At 44.5% G+C, this 20,331-nt stretch overlaps 1 protein-coding gene across 1 annotated transcript in view; it reads left to right on the plus strand.

Annotated features, from left to right (window-relative positions):
• Positions 1 to 19,890, plus strand: part of SEL1L3 (SEL1L family member 3) — a 45,916-nt gene extending 26,026 nt beyond the window's left edge. Inside the window, exons 13-24 of the mRNA XM_081924398.1 lie at positions 900 to 1,040; positions 2,892 to 2,954; positions 3,407 to 3,583; positions 3,828 to 3,955; positions 4,777 to 4,860; positions 8,404 to 8,494; positions 8,594 to 8,678; positions 9,650 to 9,759; positions 10,975 to 11,102; positions 13,726 to 13,828; positions 13,910 to 13,982; positions 19,059 to 19,890. Coding sequence (XP_081780524.1) covers positions 900 to 1,040; positions 2,892 to 2,954; positions 3,407 to 3,583; positions 3,828 to 3,955; positions 4,777 to 4,860; positions 8,404 to 8,494; positions 8,594 to 8,678; positions 9,650 to 9,759; positions 10,975 to 11,102; positions 13,726 to 13,828; positions 13,910 to 13,982; positions 19,059 to 19,225 — 1,350 coding nt within the window. The 3' untranslated portion in view covers positions 19,226 to 19,890. The remainder of the gene's footprint in view (positions 1 to 899; positions 1,041 to 2,891; positions 2,955 to 3,406; positions 3,584 to 3,827; positions 3,956 to 4,776; positions 4,861 to 8,403; positions 8,495 to 8,593; positions 8,679 to 9,649; positions 9,760 to 10,974; positions 11,103 to 13,725; positions 13,829 to 13,909; positions 13,983 to 19,058) is intronic.
• The last annotated feature ends 441 nt before the right edge of the window (positions 19,891 to 20,331 follow it).

Below are 20,331 nucleotides of genomic sequence, written 5' to 3' on the forward strand. Positions count from 1 at the left end.
ATGTATCTGTTTATTTGGTTTTACATATTAAAATTTACACCCATACCACAACAACACCTTCCATAAATACAAGACTCCCACGAATCCCTGGACTTCCCTCCACCCCTCCATGGGTCCTGTTTTAAAACGTTTTCTGCTGCATCTTTTATAGTAATCCAAATTATTATGTTTCTATTACATCTATAGTTCTCGTTACATCACAAGTGTTACTGCAAACCCACTAACAATTTTAAATGTTTACAATGGTCTGCAAGATAAGTTATAAATTTCCCCCATTCCTTATTCATCATCATCAATCTTTATTACGGTCCAGAGACCCGACAAATCGTTACAAAGCAATACACAATTCATACAGCCTACCTCCAGGTTAAACAAGCATTTTGTTCAGAATATAGGGATCGTTCGTTCTTGCAACCACCGATAAAAACTTTGCCACTGCTAATGTTCTAGCGTTTGTCCGGTCTTCCAATAGGAACCCGACATAGTGAGCCTCTGATTTTCCCGGGAAAGGTACCAGCAAGGGTACAGCCCTGGTTTGCTCATATTTTGCACAGTGCAATAAAATATGTTTTATGGAAACATATAACATTCCCTGGTAGGGAACTCCTCTCAACCTGCCATCCAACACTGCAGAAGGAAAGCCTTCGATAGTTTGCTACTGTTGGTACCCATTCCTTATTAAAGATTTGATCATTCTGATTTCTGAATTCCCCAGTCATTTTTGCAATTTCAGCATAGTCCATCAACTTGATCTGCCACTCTTGTCTGGTAGGAAATTTTTAGATTACTTTAAGCACCACCCTTGGACTTACGAAAACTCGCATAGATTCGCGAAATTCTGAAATGGATCTTGACAAGCACACACCTGAGATTTACGAAAATCTTTCCTTTTGTTTCAGCAACGTTTAGGACAGATGCTTTTCTGGGGCCAGCAAGGAGTGGGGAAAAACACCAAAGCAGCTGTCGAGTGGTATGCAAAGGGTGCCTTGGAGACAGGAGACCTTGTATCTCTCTATGATTATTCCATCGTGTTATTCAAGGTAAAATAGAGAAACTGTTGCTTTTGTTGTAGAATGTGACAGCATTTCAGAGAAGCATTCTTTGCAAACCTTACATAATCAAAATAAACATTCCAGTGTAAAATGAGTGATTTCCACCACTCTTTCTTCAGCTCATAGTGGTGAGGAGGAATGGAAGTTCCCCCCAGAATGTCTGCTTTATATACATTATTTACAAAAGGGGCCCCACGTGATTGGCTAATTCCGGGATTCTCCTGTAGGCCAATCAGGTTGCCTATTCACTTCCACCTGGAGCTGGATTGGGTGGCTCCTGTGGACCAATCAGACTACTGCATTCTGGGTCCTGTTGTTCTAAGACCAAGCAGACTGCTGCATTCTGAATCCTATTGTTCTAGGACCAATCAAACTGCTGCATTCTGAATCCTATTGTTCTAGGACTAATCAGACTGCTGTATTTTGGATCCTATTCAACTCAGTACATAACAACCACCAACTCAGCAATCCAGCCGAGCCCCTTGTTTTATTTCTTCTGCTTCTAAATACCACATTTGGACAGGTAGCCTTCCCCCGGTACCCTCCCACTCCCACCACAAGGTGGTGCTGTCTGCCCCCATCCCCTTGAAAAATGCATAGAGCTGGGACGCAGGTGGTACTGTGGTCTAAACCACTGAGCCTCTTGGGCTTGCCGATCAGAAGGTTGGCAGTTCGAATCCCCACGGTGGGGTGAGCTCCCGTTGCTCTGTCCCAGCTCCTGCCAACCAAGCAGTCCGAAAGCACGCTAGTGAAAGTAGATAAATAGGTACCACTGTGGCAGGAAGGTAAACAGTGTTTCTGTGCACTCTGGCACTCATCATGGTCTTCCATTGTGCCAGGAGCGGTTTGGTCCTGCTGGCCACATGACCCGGAAAGCTGTCTGTGGATAAATGCCGGCTCCCTTGGTCTAAAAGCGAGATGAGCGCCACAACCCCATAGTTGCCTTTGACTAGACACAACCATCCAGGGGTCCTTTACCTTTTAGCTTTTGCATAGCACTGGAGGAGGAAGCGAAAATAGCAATGCTGGAAATTGTCATTTCAGGAACAAGTCTCTGCCCTCCTTATTCTGCAACTTCTCTGCAGTCTCTGTTAGCAAGCCTTTCACTGCTTGCCATCAAATGTCCTGACTTCTTCCTTAGCCACTTTCCTGATTTACTTAAGCAATCCATTTATTGCTGGTCTTAATCCCACCCCACCCTTTTTTTTTTTTTTGCATCTTGTATTGGGTGAGCCTAGGACTTGCCGATCAGAAGGTCGGCGGTTCGAATCCCCATGACGGGGTGAGCTCCTGTTGCTCGGTCCCTGCTCCTGCCATCCTAGCAGTTCAAAAGCACGTCAAAGTGCAAGTAGATAAATAGGTACCACTCCGGCGGGAAGGTAAACGGCGTTTCCGTGCGCTGCTATGGTTCGCCAGAAGTGGCTTAGTCATGCTGGCCACATGACCCAGAAGTTGTATGCCGGCCAATAAAGCGAGATGAGCGCCGCAACCCCAGAATCGTCCGCAACTGGACCTAATGGTCAGGGGTCCCTTTACCTTTTTTAAACATTAATATCCAGGGTCCTTTACCTTTTACACATTAATATCAATGTGGGATGAGGTGGTTCCATTTGTCAATTGGATATGAGGTTTTTGACGTTTCATGAGCATAAAAGATATATGGGTCCTTTGAAGAGGAAGAAACTCCATTTTTTTTTGCAAGGATACCAGTTAATCATGGGAGAATCCTGCACATTTGAAAGTCACATCTGCATTTTTGTCCCTTTAAGCTAATGTGACTTTTCAGCGAGCAGGAATAGGAAAGGCTTTGTATAATCCTGATTTTTGTCATTGCTTTAGGGCCAAGGTGTGAAAAAGAACAGAAGACTTGCTTTACATCTGATGAAGAAAGCTGCATCCAAGGTAACTTCTACAAAAAAACCAGCTTCTGTAGGGAAATTTGCGCTGTCCAGCACTGTCTCTTGCCTGATGGAGCGTCCCCTTGCTTCAGCACAGTGACATGCCGCAATATATCTGCTAATTTTAAAGGTCCCACTAGATTGTTATTTTTGCTGCAGCAGTCTAAGGCTTTGTATACCGTTGAAGCACATCCAAAGGACTTTTTTTTCCCCTCTCAGAGAATTCTGGGTACTGTATCTTGTTGAGCGCTGCTGAAAATGGTAACCCTGTGAGGGGCAAACTACAATGCCCAGACTTCTTTGAGAGAAATAATGTCCTTCGAATATGCTTTGAATATTCTTAAGTGTGTACACAGCTTAAGGCTCCAGAAATGGTCAGGTACAGATGCAGCCCTTGAAACACTCTCAGCTGGAAAGATCTTAAGATTTCCCCTTTTGCTCCCTTTCTGCCTGCAGGGACTGCCTCAAGCACTGAATGGCCTGGGTTGGTATTATCATAACTTCAAAAGGGACTATGCGAAAGCAGCCCGATACTGGTTAAAAGCCGAAGCTATGGGCAATCCTGACGCATCCTTCAACCTTGGCGTCTTATATTTGGATGGAGCTTATCCAGGAATAACTGGGAGAAATAAAGTGAGTGCAAATAGCTTGTTTATTTACCTTCTGGTGATATTGCAGCACAGATAAGTATTAAACAACATTCTTCTCTTTGGATTCTCAAAATTTTAATAGAGAGGTGGCCATTTCAAATGGCGATCAGTACACAAATAACTTCTGTTTCAATTTTTTAAAAAAACTTGCATTTTTCCTTATGCACACATTGTTGACATTATGGAAAGATGTTTTATTTTTCTACTGCTTTTCCCTCGCTTTGCAGACTGTTGCTGCTGACTATTTTTTGAAAGCGGCAGAAAGTGGTCACATGGAAGGCACATTACGGTGTTCGCAATATTATATTACAGGAAACTTAGCAAGCTTCCCCAGGGATCCTGAAAAGGCAGTAATGTAAGTAGTGCTAAGAAATGCATAGAGAACAACAACAAAAAATCAAATTTATTAAACCAGGAATCATTGTGACTGCAAAAAAATATATGGTTGCATGTTAAGATCACCAAAACTGCCTTGAAATAAATTCACACATGACTCAAATTTTAGTTTGAGGTTTGGCATAATTTTGGCCACAACTTTATTGATTACAGGCTATTAATTGGTTTGCTTAGCCATTGGTTCAGACTATCTGAACCTGTCCCAGACTATCCAGGACAGGAACAGAACTGACAACGGCCAGTTGCAGAGGTCAGTCAAGATAAGCACCCCGGGAGATCGATTGGGATGGGTGCAGATCCCTAAGATCACACCCAGAGTGCTCCCAGGGGCTCTTGCGTGGCCCTATCCCCCTTTCAGTGGTCGGACAAATGAATAGCGAGCCCCTGGATTCCTTTAATGGAAAATAATTATAATAATAATAATAATTATTATTATTATTATTATTATTATTATTATTATTATTATACCTACACAGCAACTATTGGAGGGACAAGTCACAGCCACGCCTCGTCCCTTCCACACACATTAACCAATGCCTGACCACAAACCTTACAAAGTTGCGACGATTTGCTACACGGTAGGCAAAACCCAGTGGCACCAGCCAATCAGCCAAGTGGGAAAAATTCCTACCGGGCCCCTGCCCCAAAAGCAGATGACCCACTACGGTATAGCAAGGTCTCCTAGAGTTCATTGATTTGGGTTGAGGTATGTGCAGGCATTTGCCTGCCACAAAGTTGTCTGCAGACTTCGAATGCTAATGTTTCTGTTCTTATTTTCAGCTGGGCAAAATATGTGGCAGAAAAGAATGGCTATTTAGGCCACGTCATTCAAAAAGCTCTCAACGCTTATCTGGAATTGTCTTGGTAGGTCTGGTGCTCCTTTTCTGTATGTATAAATAATAAAATTATTATTATTATTATTATTATTATTATTATTATTATTATTATTATTAATGCAAGAAGTGTGTTAACTGAGAAAGCAAAATAACACAATGACTGCAAAAGATAAATGTAATTCAGAATGGGAATTCTATACTTCTATGCTGTGAAATGGCCGCCTAATAGTAAATTAGAACAATTGACTGATTTATCCATTTCCTAACACTGTACTCCCAACAGATATATCTGCGCAAAGGCCAAATCATTAGCTCGATATGAAAAACTCAGGGACAAACTAGATGAGACATTTGTAACCTATTATTAGATCTCCAGTCTCCTAAGTTTTGACAAATCAGATCTCCACCATTCCCTCTAGTTTGGCCCTCAACATGACCTAAGACAATTCAGTGCTCAAAGCATAAAAACCCAATGAACCCTCCATTATAGCACAAATAAAGGTAAAGGGGAAGGACCCCTGGAAGGTTAAGTCCAGTCAAAGGTGATTATGGGGTTGCGGCATTTATCTTGCTTTCAAGCCGGCGTTTGTCCACAGACAGCTTTCTGGGTCATGTGGCCAGCATAACTAAACTGTTTCTGGTGCAACAGAACACCATGATGGAAACCAGAGCGCATGGAAACTCTGTTTACCTTCCCGCCCCAGTGGTACCTATTTATCTACTTGCACTGGCGTGCTTTTGAACTGCTAGGTTGGCAGGAGCTGGGATAGAGCAATGGGAGCTCACCCCATCAACTGCCAACCTTCTGATCAGCAAGCCCAAGAGGCTCAGTGGTTTAGACCACAGCCCCACCCTTACATCACAAATATAATAATAATAAACACCACCACAGACAACTTTCTGCCCTTTAATGATAGTCTGAATTTAGTGTATCTCAGTCCACATGCAGAACTCCCAGAGCATTTTCTGGCTACAGTTTGGTGAAACTCTACATGCAAAGGATCCATGTGAAAGCTAGGAGGCAGATTGCCAAAGTTTAAACCAGTTGCTAATCCTTATCCTTCACTTTTAAGTTTTGACCAGTAGATGTAGCTGTTGATTCGGAGTGCCAACCTTTCTTCCCCAGCTCTGTGTAAAAGCCACTGCCTATTTCAGATTGGAGGGAAGCACCAATGGAATCTTCTTTTCAAGATCTAATAGCATCTCTGCAGGCAGGGAGAGTTTTCATGACATAGTCCTAACCATGACCAATGGGCTGGGGTCAGGGTGGGAGCACAAGCAGCTATTTACAGTTTGCTTTCTTAAGATTAATTCAGCTACAAGTGATGCATTTTGCATCATGTGTCATTTTACCGAAACTGTTAGGGCCTAACTAGACATAATAGGAGTGGACTCATGTATCTGAATTGGATAATCCTCAAATTTACATGAAGCGGACTAAGGTAGAACTCTTCCCTGCTTTCAGCTTTTTCAGACAGTCTTTTCTTTCTCAATGGAAAGAAATATCAGGATAGAATCAGAGAACTGGAGGAGACCCTAAGTATCATCTAGCAGCATTGCAGGAATCTCAATATGCGTTCCCCATCCAGTTTGAAACCATACTGGACCCTGCTTAGCTTTGCAAATTTGCTATCCATTTTACTGCTGCACCACTCAGAGGGGAGGAGAGATTTTCTTAGAAGGTTTTTTGTTTTGTGTTTGTTTTTTTTGCATGGGTAGGTCAGATGTTCAACTTCTGCCACCTGCACAACACTAAAAAAATCCCTTCCAGTAGCACCTTAAAGACCAACTAAGTTAGTTCTTGGTATGAGCATTCGTGTGCATGCACACTTCTTCAGATACACACGAAAGCTCATACCAAGAACTAACTTAGTTGGTCTTTAAGGTGCTACTGGAAGGAATTTTTTTTGTGTTGACTATGGCAGACCAACACGGCTACCTATCTGTAACTGCACAACACTGTTGCACTTCAAAAGCTCCCCACCTTGTATTAGTTCTGCAGGAGCTGAATTGAGCTATGCCAATGTCATCTCTAATTTTGTCCTTAATTTAAACCCGTTGTCTTCTCAGAACCCTTCCTTCTCTTCCAAGCAAGGCCCGTCTTCCGCAGATGATTCTGTGGAATGTTTTAGAGTGTGTACTCTAACCTGTCACGTCGCTGTCTCTCTGCCTAACCTACCTCGCAGGGATGTTGTGATGTGGGAATGAAGAGCGAATGTGGCTGCCGTGAGCTCCTCGGGCCTTATTGTTACCCTTCGTGAATTGAGAATGTGCCCTAAAATGTACTCAATACTCTTTTGCTGTGGAACATTCCAGGAGGAATATCAGTACTGCTGAACAATCTGTCTCTATTCTTCCTCCTCCTCCTCTTCTTCTTCTTCAACTTCTTCTTCTTCTTCTTCAGCGATCACTGATAGCCAAGTAAGATTGTCTTACATAAACACGGTCTTAACAGTGAGTCCGTAAGTGACTGTGGAAGCCAATTCTGGATCCACACATCCTTCCACAATGGGGACATAGGTTTCCAGGTGGGAGTTGATCATGGTGAGGGTTTGCCAAACGTGCCTTCCTCTTAGCACTTTTCTCCATTTCGTCCTGAGTTCGAGCATCTTCAAAGCCCATGGCACCTTTGGTAAATTGGGTCCTCCCTTAAAGAGGGCACGTATTGCGGTGAGATCTGGCAACCAAACCCTGTGTTGTGGGTGGGTTTGATTGAATATCCACAACACCCAATTGGTAGGTCCCTTGATGCTGGGTTCAATCAGGCCAATGGGACGCAAGCTAAATGGATCAAGGGACTTAAATATACCTATGCACGTGACTCAGAGCTTCCTCTTTCGGTGCGTGCATGGGAACACCCGCCCACCTCTCCCTATATTTGAGGCTTTGCACTTGACCTTACTATGTTGTCATGTGTCATCTGTCGTTGGGACAGGGGCACGGCAGGAATTTTCCCCACTTGCCTGATTGGCTGGTGCCATTGGGGTTTCGCTTGCCGCATGGCAAATCATCACAACTTGTAAGGTTGCGGATAGGCTCTGGTTCAGGTGATAGGGATGGGAGAACGCTCTCGCCATCCCTATGTGAAGGGTATTCCATTAAAGGAATCCAGGGACTCAATGGTTTGGTCAACCCTGTGAGGGGGTTGTGCCCATGCCTGAGTCCAGGGGGACATCTGGGTAGTGGACATAGCCTGTACCCGGCTTTCTGCTTATCCAGGTGTTCACCCTAGGCTGACCTATTCTGGTGCCCTGGGTCAGCGCTACCTGCAACGGTGCAGGGAGCTAGTCGAACCAGAGCCTATGCAACCACTCATTTGCTGTAATCAATAAAGTTGTGGCCTAAATTCTGCCGAAAACCAAACCAAAAATTTGAGTCTCATCTGAATTTATTTAAGGCGGATGTTTAAAGGTCTGAACAGGCAAAGGCTGTTCTCCAATGGGAGCACTCGCAGACCAGTGTTTCCCAGTTATCGGTGTTCTGCCTCTGTTTGAAACCACTGTGCCAAACTATTTCTGAAGTTTCCTTGTATTCACCTTGCATTTCTTTTTCTCACACCCCTTGGTTTTAGGCATGAAGCCCTGTTTTATTACCTTCTGTCTGCAGAGACGGGAATTGAGGTGTCACAGACAAACCTGGCCCATCTCTGCGAAGAGAGGCCAGTAAGTATATGTGATTCCACTCCCTCTTGTTTTAAATCCTTAAATATTTTCCTGGAAGCATACTGAGTCATTCTTTCTCTCCCACATCCTGTGTTCTAGAATATGACAGAAAGATACATGAATGTTGACTGCATTTGGAGATATTATAATTTCTCGGTTTCTCAGAAAAATGCTCCCTCATTTGGTACGTATAACAACCTGTTAAAGATAAAGTCGTTCATGTGCTTTTGAGTGTTGCAAAAGGACCTCCTTTTTTCCAATAATTGGTTTATTTGGTTTTCAGATAAAAGTTTTACAATCATATATCCAATATACAAGGGACGCGGGTGGCGTTGTGGGTTAAACCACAGAGCCTAGGACTTGCCAGTCAGAAGGTTGGTGGTTCGAATCCCCGCGATGGGGTGAGCTCCCATTGCTCGGTCCCAGCTCCTGCCCACCTAGCAGTTCGAAAGCACGTCAAAGTGCAAGTAGATAAATAGGTTACGCTCCGGCGGGAAGGTAAACGGCATTTCCGTGCGCTGCTCTGGTTCGCCAGAAGCTCCTTAGTCATGCTGGCCACATGACCCGGAAGCTGTACGCCGGCTCCCTCGGCCAGTAAAGCGAGATGAGCGCCGCAACCCCAGAGTTGGCCACAACTGGACCTAATGGTCAGGGGTCCCTTTACCCTTTTATCCAATATATAACATAAAAACAATATTCCTGGACTTCTCTCCTCCCCTTTGTTAATCATTTCCTCCGGCATCTTTTATGATAATCCAGATATTTTACATCTCCATTGTGTCCAAAGTTCACAATTAAACTACGTGTGTTATTCCCATCCTACTAATGATTTTAACTGTTTGCAATGGGTGTTTAAGATAACTGACAAATTTTCCCCAATCCTTATTAAAATCCTGGCCTCCCTGATTTCTGATTCCTTCAGTCATTTTTGCCAGTTCGGCATAATCCACCAACTTAATTTGCCATTCTGTTCTGGTAGGGACTTTATCTTCTTTCCATCTCTGGGCGCAAAATGACCACCTCCTGGCTTGGTTGCAATCAATCAAAGATCATTGCAAAAGATCATTGATCAGAACCACTGGAATTTGTCATAGCCTGAGCTGCGAAGGAGGGAATCACTTGCGCAGTCTTTAATGCAGCTGCTTCTTTCCACAGCTTATCTGAAGGTGGGAGATTTCTACTACTATGGATATCGGAATCAGTCCAGAAACGTGGATGTCTCAGTACAGATGTACGCACAAGCTGCCTTGTATGGAGACGCACAGGTAGGTTCTTGCTGGTTGGGAAATGAAAGGGCTGATCATCAGAAAACCTGAGGCCTTTTCTGAAGACTCTTGAGATCTGCAGTGTCCCACAAACCCCTGTCACGTTCAGGGCCGTCTTTAGCATTTGCGCGTCGAGTCCCCAAGACACCCCCCCCCCCCAAAGAAAAACACAATTGACACTTAATTTTTGTTTAAGGTTTTTGGCATAATTTTGGCCACAACTTTATTCAAATTACAGCAATGTGAGTGGTTGCTTAGGCATTGGTAGCACTAACTGACCCCACACGGGGACAGCTCTGACATTCACACACCCGCAAAGTCAGAAAGGGTAAGTCACCTGGGGAGAGAGACAGGACTGCGAACCATGCCTCACCTCTCCCCAGAATGCTCCCAGGGGCTTGCGTGGCCCTAGCCCCTTGCCAGGGGGTTTCGGATAAAAGCATGGGGAGCCTCTGGGTTCCTTTAACGGTAAAACCCTTGAAGCAGCAGCAGCATTTTGGAGGGGCAGGCACAGCCGAATCCATACCCCTCCAGCAACCAATTCCAAGACCAATGCCTAACCGCAAACCTTACAAGTTGTGACGATTTGCTACGCAGTAGGCAAAAACCAAGTGGCACACACTAATCAGCCAAATGGACAAAATTCCTACCGGGCCCCTGCCCCCAAAGCAGGTGACCCCATGACAGGCATAGCAAGGTCAAGCAAACAGCCGAAAATTAGGGAAGGAAGGGCGGGTCATCCGAATTAAGCAGCGAAAAGAGGAAATTCGTCGCTGCGAGCATTGTATTTAATAAATAGGGCTGTCAATCAACAAATGGCAACATATAAATCTCCCCAGTAGCAGCCCGCCCCTGCTTAAAGGATAGCCAAACCATTTGCCTAGCAACAGTAAGGTGTCTCGTCAGCCCCGCCCGCAACCTGTGCTCTCCATGAGGGAGAACACACTATGCAGCGCCGGGGTGCAAAAAAACACCCAGTGCCCCCAATTTGGGGGGTGGGGGAGGCTAAAGCTGTTGAGCTTTCTTGCAGGTTGTAATTTATGAATTGACAAGGGAGCTTCTTGCTCCAGGGCTGCATTATCTGCCTTGGTGAATTCTTCACCAGCTTCTCAGGCTCCTTGCCCCCTTTAAAAGCAAAACGCCCAACACCTTTCGCCACAGAGCCGTGAAGTGCTATTTGTTTGACTGGAAATGCCTTCGTTTTGCACCTTGCAGGGGTTCTTTAATTTGGCTGTTCTCCTGGAAGAAGGCTATTCCATCCCTCATCACATTTTAGACCATTTAGGAATTGACAGGACCGTCAACTCCAGTAATGCAAACGTGCTCCAGGAGCTTTATGAAAGGTGAGACTGTTCTCGTCCATCATTGCCGTCCTTAAAACGTTAAGAGCAGGTTTTTATTTAGCACGGTGTGAAATGTGAAGCAACAGAAATAATAGCAAGGTGCCATAAAATTGGCAACAACGTTAAAATGCCTAAAATGGTGGTCTTCGAAATATATTCTAGGAGACCCTGGGGTCTGTCAGAAGCATACCAAGAGTTCCTCAAAGAGAAGATCAGTAATGCAAATCCTTTCCTGAAAGACAACTCTCTTCCTTGCCACTATTTTCTCCATGCAGTGTGCAAGTTGCAGGAGAAGCTCTGAGCACCCTCAGAATGGGCCCATGCTCATTATGAACTGATAGTGTTCCCTAAGCTCCATGAAGTTCCTCTGGCAAGCAAATCCTGGGGAAAATATTTTCCTGAAGGTAGAAAGCTTGGGAATCCCTGGTCCTGGGGAATGGAAAAGTTATCACAAGCCACCAAGAACAGGAAAACAGGATGGCTTGTTGGGCCGCAGTACTCTTCCAAAAGAATGCTAGGCCTCTTCAACTGTTCTCCTGTGTCTGCTGGCCCTTCCTCCTTGACATCTACACATAATAATAATAATAGCAACAATAATAATAACAACAATATATTATTATTTAAACCGCACCCAACTGTGTCTGTTGGCCTTCCTCCTTGACATCTACAAATAATAATATTAAAAACACGACAAAACTTCACACATTAAAAACTTCCCTAAACAGGGTTGCCTTCAGATGTCTTCTAAAAATCAGATAGTTGTTTATTCCTTAGACATCTGCTGAGAGGGCATTCCACAGGGCGGGCGCCACTACCAAGAAGGTCCTCTGCCTGGTTCCCTGTAACCTCGCTTCTCGCAGTGAGGGAACTGCCAGAAGGCCCTCGGAGCTGGATCTCAGTGTCTGGGCACAACGATGGGGGTGCAGACGCTCCTTCAGGTATACTCGGCCGAGGGCTTTAGGGCTTTAAAGGTCAGCACTAACACTTTGAATTGTGCTCAGAAACGTACTGGGAGCCAATGTAGGTCTTTCAGGACCGGTGTTATATGGTCTCAGCGGCCTCTCCCAGTCACCAGTCTAGCTGCCGCATTCTGGATTAGTTGTAGTTTCTGGGTCACCTTCAAAGGTAGCCCCATGGAAAGTGCATTGCAGTAGACCAAGCAGGAGATAACCAGAGCATGCACCACTCTGGCAAGACAGTCCGCAGGCAGATAGGGTCTCAGCCTACGTACCAGATGGAGCTGGTAAACAGCTGCCCTGGACACAGAATTGACCTGTGCCTCCATGGACAGCTGTGAGTCCAAAATGACTCCCAGGCTGCGCACCTGGTCCTTCAGGGGCACAGTTACCCCATTCAGGACCATGGAGTCCTCCACACTGAGAAGGCCTGAAGAGGAACAACCTTCTCTGTGCAAATCTCCTTCCTCCTGCTGGCCTTTGACTGAGTATGGAGTTTGCCATGTTCTAAATCACGAGGAGAACCTACATGCACAGAAAAAGGCTTCGCTCTTCAGAGTTTCCCTTCTAACATATGGATGACAGGTCTGGGGCCTGTGGACACGGTCCCACTCTCTTCCACCTCATGACTGTAATTACCCAGGTGAGAATGCCTGAAGGAGGCTCTGAAGCCACCACTGACTGAGAAGACCTCTCTCCAAAACAACACAAGATCCAAAACTTCCCCACAAGCCTAGGAAGCATGCTTGCTCAAAATTTCGTGTCAAGAAGCTGAATTTGACATCAATGGAAGTAGCTTTAGGACTGCAATCTTTAAGTTCTAGATGGTTGAGAACTCTCAGCTCTGCTGAGAAACCGGCTGCCTTTTGACTGTTCCTCACCTCTCATCAGAGCTGCAGCCATTTCCTCAAGTTACCTGAACAGCTGGTCGTAATTTTAATCACAGTAACTCAACTAATAAATGAGAACATGTCATAAGGTGGTGGTGGAAGACCATATGATGGGCTCTTTGATGTGGAAGGAAAGTCTGTGTCCTATCACTGATGGCCCCAGTTAAGACTCAAGCCTTCTATCTGCCTGGCTTTACTCCTTCATCTGCATAGTCCTTGTCTGCTCTTGCGACAGGCTGCTGAGAGCTATAATAATAATAATAATAATAATAATAATAATAATAATAATAATAATAATAATAATTTTTATTTATATCCCACCCTCCCCAGCTGAAGCCGGGCTCAGGACGGCTAACAACAATAAAATAATACAACATTCTAAAATCATTTCATTATAAAATTAATTCAAATCAAATTGATGGCAACCATCGGGCTGGAGTTCTGTGAGGATAGCCAAAGGAGGGAGTTAGGCTGTGCCCTGTCCAAAGGCCTGGTGGAACAGCTCTGTCTTGCAGGCCCTGCGGAAAGATGTCAAGTCCCACAGGGCCCTAGTCTCTTGTGACAGAGCGTTCCACCAGATCGGAGCCGCAGCCGAAAAAGCCCTGGCTCTAGTTGAGGCCAGCCTAACCTCTCTGTGGCATGGGACCTTCAGGATGTTTTTGTTTGAAGACCGTAAGTTCCTCTGTGGGACATACCAGGAGAGGCGGTCCCGTAGGTACGAGGATCCTAGGCATATTTTTTATTTGACATTGATGTCTTTCTTATTGTTGTCTGTAGGTGTTGGAGCTATAGCAACCAAGAATCAATCAGTCCATGTACTTTAGCTTTGATTTATTTCCACCTGCGTGTTTTCTGGAAGACGACTTTGCATTCTAGTCTGGTGCGTACAACTCCACTCTTCTTTGAGTAAATGCCTGGCATTTTGTGCTCTGACTAATACAAGCTTCTGAATTCCTTGCAGATTTACTTCCTGGGCTCCTTGTTCGTCTCCGCATTGGTTGTATTTGTTATACAGTGTTTCCGGGCTCTGTTGGGTAAGTATCTAGCAGCAGCCATAGAGCTGAAGAACAAAAAAATAATAACAATATCACAGGTGTACAAGGCTTTTTTAAAATAGAATATTCCATGTGTTTGATTACATAAGCTGTTGCTCTGTCCCATTTGTTTTCCTCGATAGAAAAAGGAATCAAACTAGATTTTTAAAGACTACAGGTCGAAAAGCCTAGTTTACTTTTTCACTACAGAGGGAAAAGAATTGAGATCGGATGCCAGCTTAAATAATAAAAGCGTGGAATGAAAATGTAGCCTTGCACACTTCTGATTTTATTCATATTTTATTTTTATTTCATTTTGATCCACATTTTGATTCATTTATTTATTTCATTTGGTTCACGCCTTGTGAACCAGCAGCTCTTTAAAAAGCTACTACGTACAGTGGTACCTCTGGATACGAATGGGATCCATTCTGGAGCCCCGTTCACATCCAGAAGCGAACGCAACCTGTGACTGCGTGTGCACAGGTCGCGATTTGCCGCTTCTGCGCATGCGCGCGACGTCATTTTGACCGTCTGTGCGTGCATGAGCGACGAAACCCGGAAGTAACGCGCTTCATTACTTCCAGGTCGCTGCAGCGCGCAACCCAAAAATACTCATCCCAAAGCTACTTCAACCCGAGGTATGACTGTATAGCCTAGCCCGATACCACCAGTAACTAGGTAAAGGGACCCTGAACATTAGGTCCAGTCATGGCCGACTCTGGGGTTGCAGCGCTCATTTCGCTTTATTGGCCGAGGGAGCCGGCGTACAGCTTCCGGGTCATGTGGCCAGCAGGACCAAGCCGCTTCTGGCGAACCAGAGCAGCACACGGAAACGCCGTTTACCTTCCCGCCGGAGTGGTACCTATTTATCTACTTGCACTTTGACGTGCTTTCGAACTGCTAGGTTGGCAAGAGCAGGGACCGAGCAACGGGAGCTCACCCCGTCGCAGGGATTCGAACCGCCGACCTTCTGATCGGCAAGTCCTAGGCTCTGTGGTTTAACCCACAGCGCCACCCACATCCCTTCCAGTAACTAGAGACCTCCCTTTTTCAATATATTGCTTATATAAATTCCAGACAAGTAATTGTGGAACTTCCCATGGAGTAATAAAAGGAATATGAGCAAGGCTGAGGTTCTACATCAGTGTTTTCTAAGCTGAGGCACAGGGTTTGTTGTTTCATTTTGTTTCCCATGATTATATACTGTGCAAGAATAAGAACTGACCTTACTCCTCAAAAGTGCAGAACCACTTCTCCCTTCAAAAGAGACAGTCCAATGGTGTCTCTGCAAGAGACCTAAAAGTGTCTCCTGATTGAAAGACTTGCCCACATGGCTGATTAGTGAGCAACGGACTCTGAGAGTGGGTAGTTCTGATGCATTTCCACGTTGTGAGGGACTCAACTCACTTTCTGTTTTCCTTTCCTCCTCCTCCTCCTCTTCTTCTTCTTCTATTTTGACAAAGTAACAATCATACATAAATAAGAATAAAGATGTGCATCCCACCAATGAGACCATTCCATTATAACTACCCAACCTCCCAAAATTTCAACCCCTCTTGCGATGGTTTGACTCCTTTCTGTTTTAACAGTACAAATTCTACAAATGCCCTCCGTATCTCCTCAAAATCATTTCTCCTGCATATTCCCCGTAATTACCTTAAAGGCACATGTTAATTTATCCTTAATAGCCATATCCCACACCTCTTTATACCATTCTTCCATTTTATATTCTGCTTGCCCCTTCCACTGACTAGCTATCACAATTTGTACAGCTGTCAATAAATTTGTGAGAAAGTCCTTCCTAGCCTACGAACCTTCCACCCCATCGTAAATTGATAATAATGCTACCTCTGGACTTTTGGTCAGCTTTAAGCCAGTGATTTCTGTTATCTCCTTAAACACCCTTTGCCAGAAAAATTGTGCATCTTTACACCCTCACAACATGTGAACATAATTCCCGATTTCCTGGCATCCCTTGCCAACATAACACCAAATATTCCTTGTTTATTTGATTTAGTCTGACTGGCGTTAAATAAAAGAAATCAACCCTCTTTCATCAGTTGGGATGGGGTGAGAGAGGGGGACTTCCACAATTGTTTCTTCTCCTTTCACTGATACAAGCATGACACAGCTTGTAGCGTTGGGGGGGAGTTACGTTATACAGCACTTCCTGTTCCCTCAACCAATCCTGGAAAGGGAGGCAGGTGTTGCCAGTATGGGTGGGTGTAAAGATTTTGTGCAGTCTTATTTGCAACCAGTAAAGGGACCCCTGATCATTAGGTCCAGTCATGGCCGACTCTGGGGTTGCAGTGCTCATCTGGCTTTATTGGCCAAGGGAGCCGGCGTACAGCTTCCGGGTCATGTGGCCAGCATGACTAAGCCGCTTCTGGCGAACCAGAGCAGCGCACGGAAATGCCGTTTACCTTCCCACCAGAGCGGTACCTATTTATCTACTTGCACTTTGACGTGCTTTCAAACTGCTAGGTGGGCAAGAGCAGGGACCGAGCAACAGGAGCTCAGCCCGTCACGGGGATTCAAACCGCCGACCTTCTGATTGGCAAGTCCTAGGCTCTGTGGTTTAACCCACGTCCCTTTTGCAACCGGTATTTAACCTTTATTATTTTTTTATTTTTTACTTGTGGTTCAGTTGCTCTCCGAGCGTGAGAAAGTCAAATAAAGCTGGTTTAAACCTGTTTCTAGTCAGTATTCAACTAAAGCATTCATCTAGATTTTTTTTAAAGGATTGTTGGTAGAATATTAACAAGACAATATAGCAGGAAGAGACAATTTTCTTTACAACATTCATGTTTCTCACCTGATGGAATTGTGATTGAGTTGATTATTTTATAGTGTAATCTTAAGGTTATCTACGATTCAGATCAATGCGGTTTACTCAAGGATGGTATTGAAATGTCATGCAGAGAGCATAAATTGACATCGAGTCCACACGCACGCTTAGCATAAGAACTTGGAACCTCACCTGCAATTTAACGTTTACCTTGCTGTGCAGAGTTTAATGACTTCTATAATAGGGATGTATCGGGACACAGGTGGTGCTGTGGGTTAAACTACAGAGCCTAGGACTTGCTGATCAGAAGATCGGCGGTTCAAATCCCCGCGATGGGGTGAGCTCCCATTGCTCGGTCCCTGCTCCTGCCAACCTAGCAGTTCGAAATCACGTCAAAGTGCAAGTAGACAAATAGGTACCGCTCTTGCGGGAAGGTAAACAGCATTTTCGTGCGCTGCTCTGGTTTGCCAGAAGCGGCTTAGTCATGCTGGCCACATGACCCGGAAGCTGTACGCCAGCTCCCTTGGCCAATAAAGCGAGATGAGCGCCGCAACCCCAGAGTCGGTCACAACTGGACCTAATGGTCCCGGGTCCTTTACCTTTATTAATAGGGATGTACGCTGGCTCCCTCGGCCAGTAAAGCAAGATGAGCACCGCAACCCCAGAGTCGTCTGTGACTGGACCTAACGGTCAGGGGTCCCTTTACCTTTACAATAGGGATGGGGATGGCAAATCCCAGATTAGTCCAGAAAGGAAAATTATTTTGCAATAAGAGGTGAAGAAGCATCAGTCCCCGAAAGAGGTGAGAAGGGAGTGTGCAAAGCTCTAAGCAAGAATTAATAAGATTGGAGTTAAAGTGTTTAGGCAGCAAGTGAGTGATCTGAAATATGTAACCATGTTCCGATAGATGTTTTGACCACAGTAGTAAATCTGGGAGACACTGAAAGTGTATACTTCATTTTTGCAGACTGCTTAAACCACAATCCTACATGTTAAGTGTGCTTTAGTCATTTATTTTAACAGGAGTAACAACTTAACTCCCATTCCATAGCTTTCAGTGGATTGTGCTTAGCATTTGCTAGATTTTGCCATTCGTATAAGCTTTCACTACTCTAATGGGCAAAGGAGGCAAAGTGTTAAGTTGTGGGTGAACATATCAGTCGACACAGCGATTCTTCAAACAGCTCTTGTTTATTCAGAGGCCAGAACACAACTGAACTGAAGGGTTCAGCCAGCCTGCTTATATAGAGCTCCAGTACAACGTAACTGTAACAATTTTCTAAAACTATCCAATCACTGAACGTCACTTTTGATCCCTTATTTGCATAACTATCTACAGTATCCCCCTGCTGGCCGAGGGTGAGAACTTCAGTACATAACACAAAGTATGTTAGTGAAGGAAGGAAATTTGGAGAATTTGGTATTTGTTTTGAACTGCTATTAATATTGTCATTTCCACTGGCTGTGAAGTGCCTTTGAATATTTTGGGGAAGGGTGGGTATGAAATTGAATAAATGATGATGCCACACAGACATTTTTGAACACTGCTTAGAGACTTTTGAAAGATCAAGCGGTTTAGAAGTGCTTTTAAGCAAATGATAAATCATATGGGGAACCGAATTGACCATCAAATTTAAATCAAAAGAAGAGTCACCATATGAAATGTTTGAAAAGGAATCCAGAAGTTAAAAAGGGCAAAGTACATTTGACAGTTCTGCTATGCAAGGTACTGTTTAAGAAAAGGATGCTACGCTAGGGCTCTTTCAGGCCATCTGCATATGGAACGTGGGTTCTGTGTGTGAATCTCCCTGCTGAATCAGGTTCCATACTCATAAAAGGGTGTCTTCAGGAGCTGGAGCTGTGTGCGTAGTCCTCCTTGTTGGAGAGGTGATCTAAACCACTGAGCCCCTTGGGCTTGCCGATCAGAAGGTCGGCGGTTCGAATCCCTGCGATGGGGTGAACTCCTGTTGCTCTGTCCCAGCTCCTGCCAACCTAGCACTTCAAAAGCACACCAGTGCAAGTAGATAAATAGGTACCATTGCGGCGGGAAGGTAAACGGTGTTTCTGTGCACTCTGGTTTCCATCATGGTGTCCCGTTGCACCATAAGTGGTTTCATCTTGCTGGCCACATGACCCAAAAAGCTGTCTGTGGACAAATGCCAGCTCCCTTGGCTTGAAAGCGAGATGAGCGCCACAACCCAATAGTTGCATCACCTGAGTGATAGTGGGTGTGGTAATCTATAACACTACTTTTATCTGCTGTATTATATTGTGTGTTCCAACAGTTGTTCATCGCCGGATATCAGGACTGCCTGAAGAGGCTCCAGCTGAAATCTCTTCCACAGAGGAAATTACTAGTGAGACAGGACCAGCAGAGCACAGAGAACCTACTGCGTCAAATAATTCAGAGGAGCATGTCTTGAATCCTCAGCATCCCCGCTCCAGCAGCTGAGGCATGCATTTTCTCAAGAAGAGACATTCTGACGTCTTCAGGAGACAGAAACCTCCCCTTTCTATGCCAATTTGGAAAATGCCCCCCCTTTTTTGTGACTTGGCGGGTGCTCTCACCATGGGAGTAGGCTATGCTCTTGTTGTAGCATTTCCTCGCTTGAGCTTGAAGCAGCCTTGAAGGTTTCACCCAAAATTTGGTTAGGAAGGGGACAGTTTGATTCAAGGAGGAATGACCTTCAGATCTAGTGCCCTGTAGAACTTGAGGTAATTTATTGTCAAATTCAGAAATAGTGTGAACTAGAACATAATCGGTCCTATTGTATTATTGGGAAAGGGATTTTTCTGTTCCTTTAAAATTAATCAGGATTTTATTTTCAGTTCAGAGAATTGATAGACCTGGTTTGGGGAAGAAGGACTTGTCTTAATCAGTCGTAGTGTGCTCCAAAATCATTTTTGCCTTGGTGGGCTAAGGCTCCAAAATGTCATTTCAAAGACAGTATATAGGAATATTCTGTTCACCTTAAATATATACAGTGGTACCTCAGGTTACATACGCTTCAGGTTACATACGCTTCAGGTTACAGACTCTGCTAACCCAGAAATATTGCTTCAGGTTAAGAGCTTTGCTTCAGGATGAGAACAGAAATCGTTCTTCGGCGGCGCAGCGGCAGCAGGAAGCCCCATTAGCTAAAGTGGTGCTTCAGGTTAAGAACAGTTTCAGGTTAAGAACGGACCTCTGGAACGAATTAAGTACTTAACCTTAGGTACTACTGTGTGTGTGTGTGTGTGTGTGCGCGCGCACACACACACACACATGTATGTATGTATGCATGTATGTATGTATGTATGTTTGTATGTCAAGGCCACTGGTATTTCAGCACTGAAGAGGTATCTGAGCTTAGAAAAGCTGCTTCCGATATTGCTGTACCATATAGAGTTATTTTAACAATTATGAAGATAATTTATGGGCAACACATTGAAACTTTTCTAACACACAAATTAAATCTACACATGAGTTTCATTAATACGCAATATTGCTGTATACAGCTTAAGTGGCTTCTGGCTGTGAAGTGGTTTACGAATCTGGATAGCTCAGTTGGTTAGAGC

Source organism: Podarcis melisellensis, assembly GCF_964234715.1.
Source record: "Podarcis melisellensis genome assembly, chromosome: 9".
In the NCBI taxonomy this organism is placed as follows: domain Eukaryota; kingdom Metazoa; phylum Chordata; class Lepidosauria; order Squamata; family Lacertidae; genus Podarcis; species Podarcis melisellensis.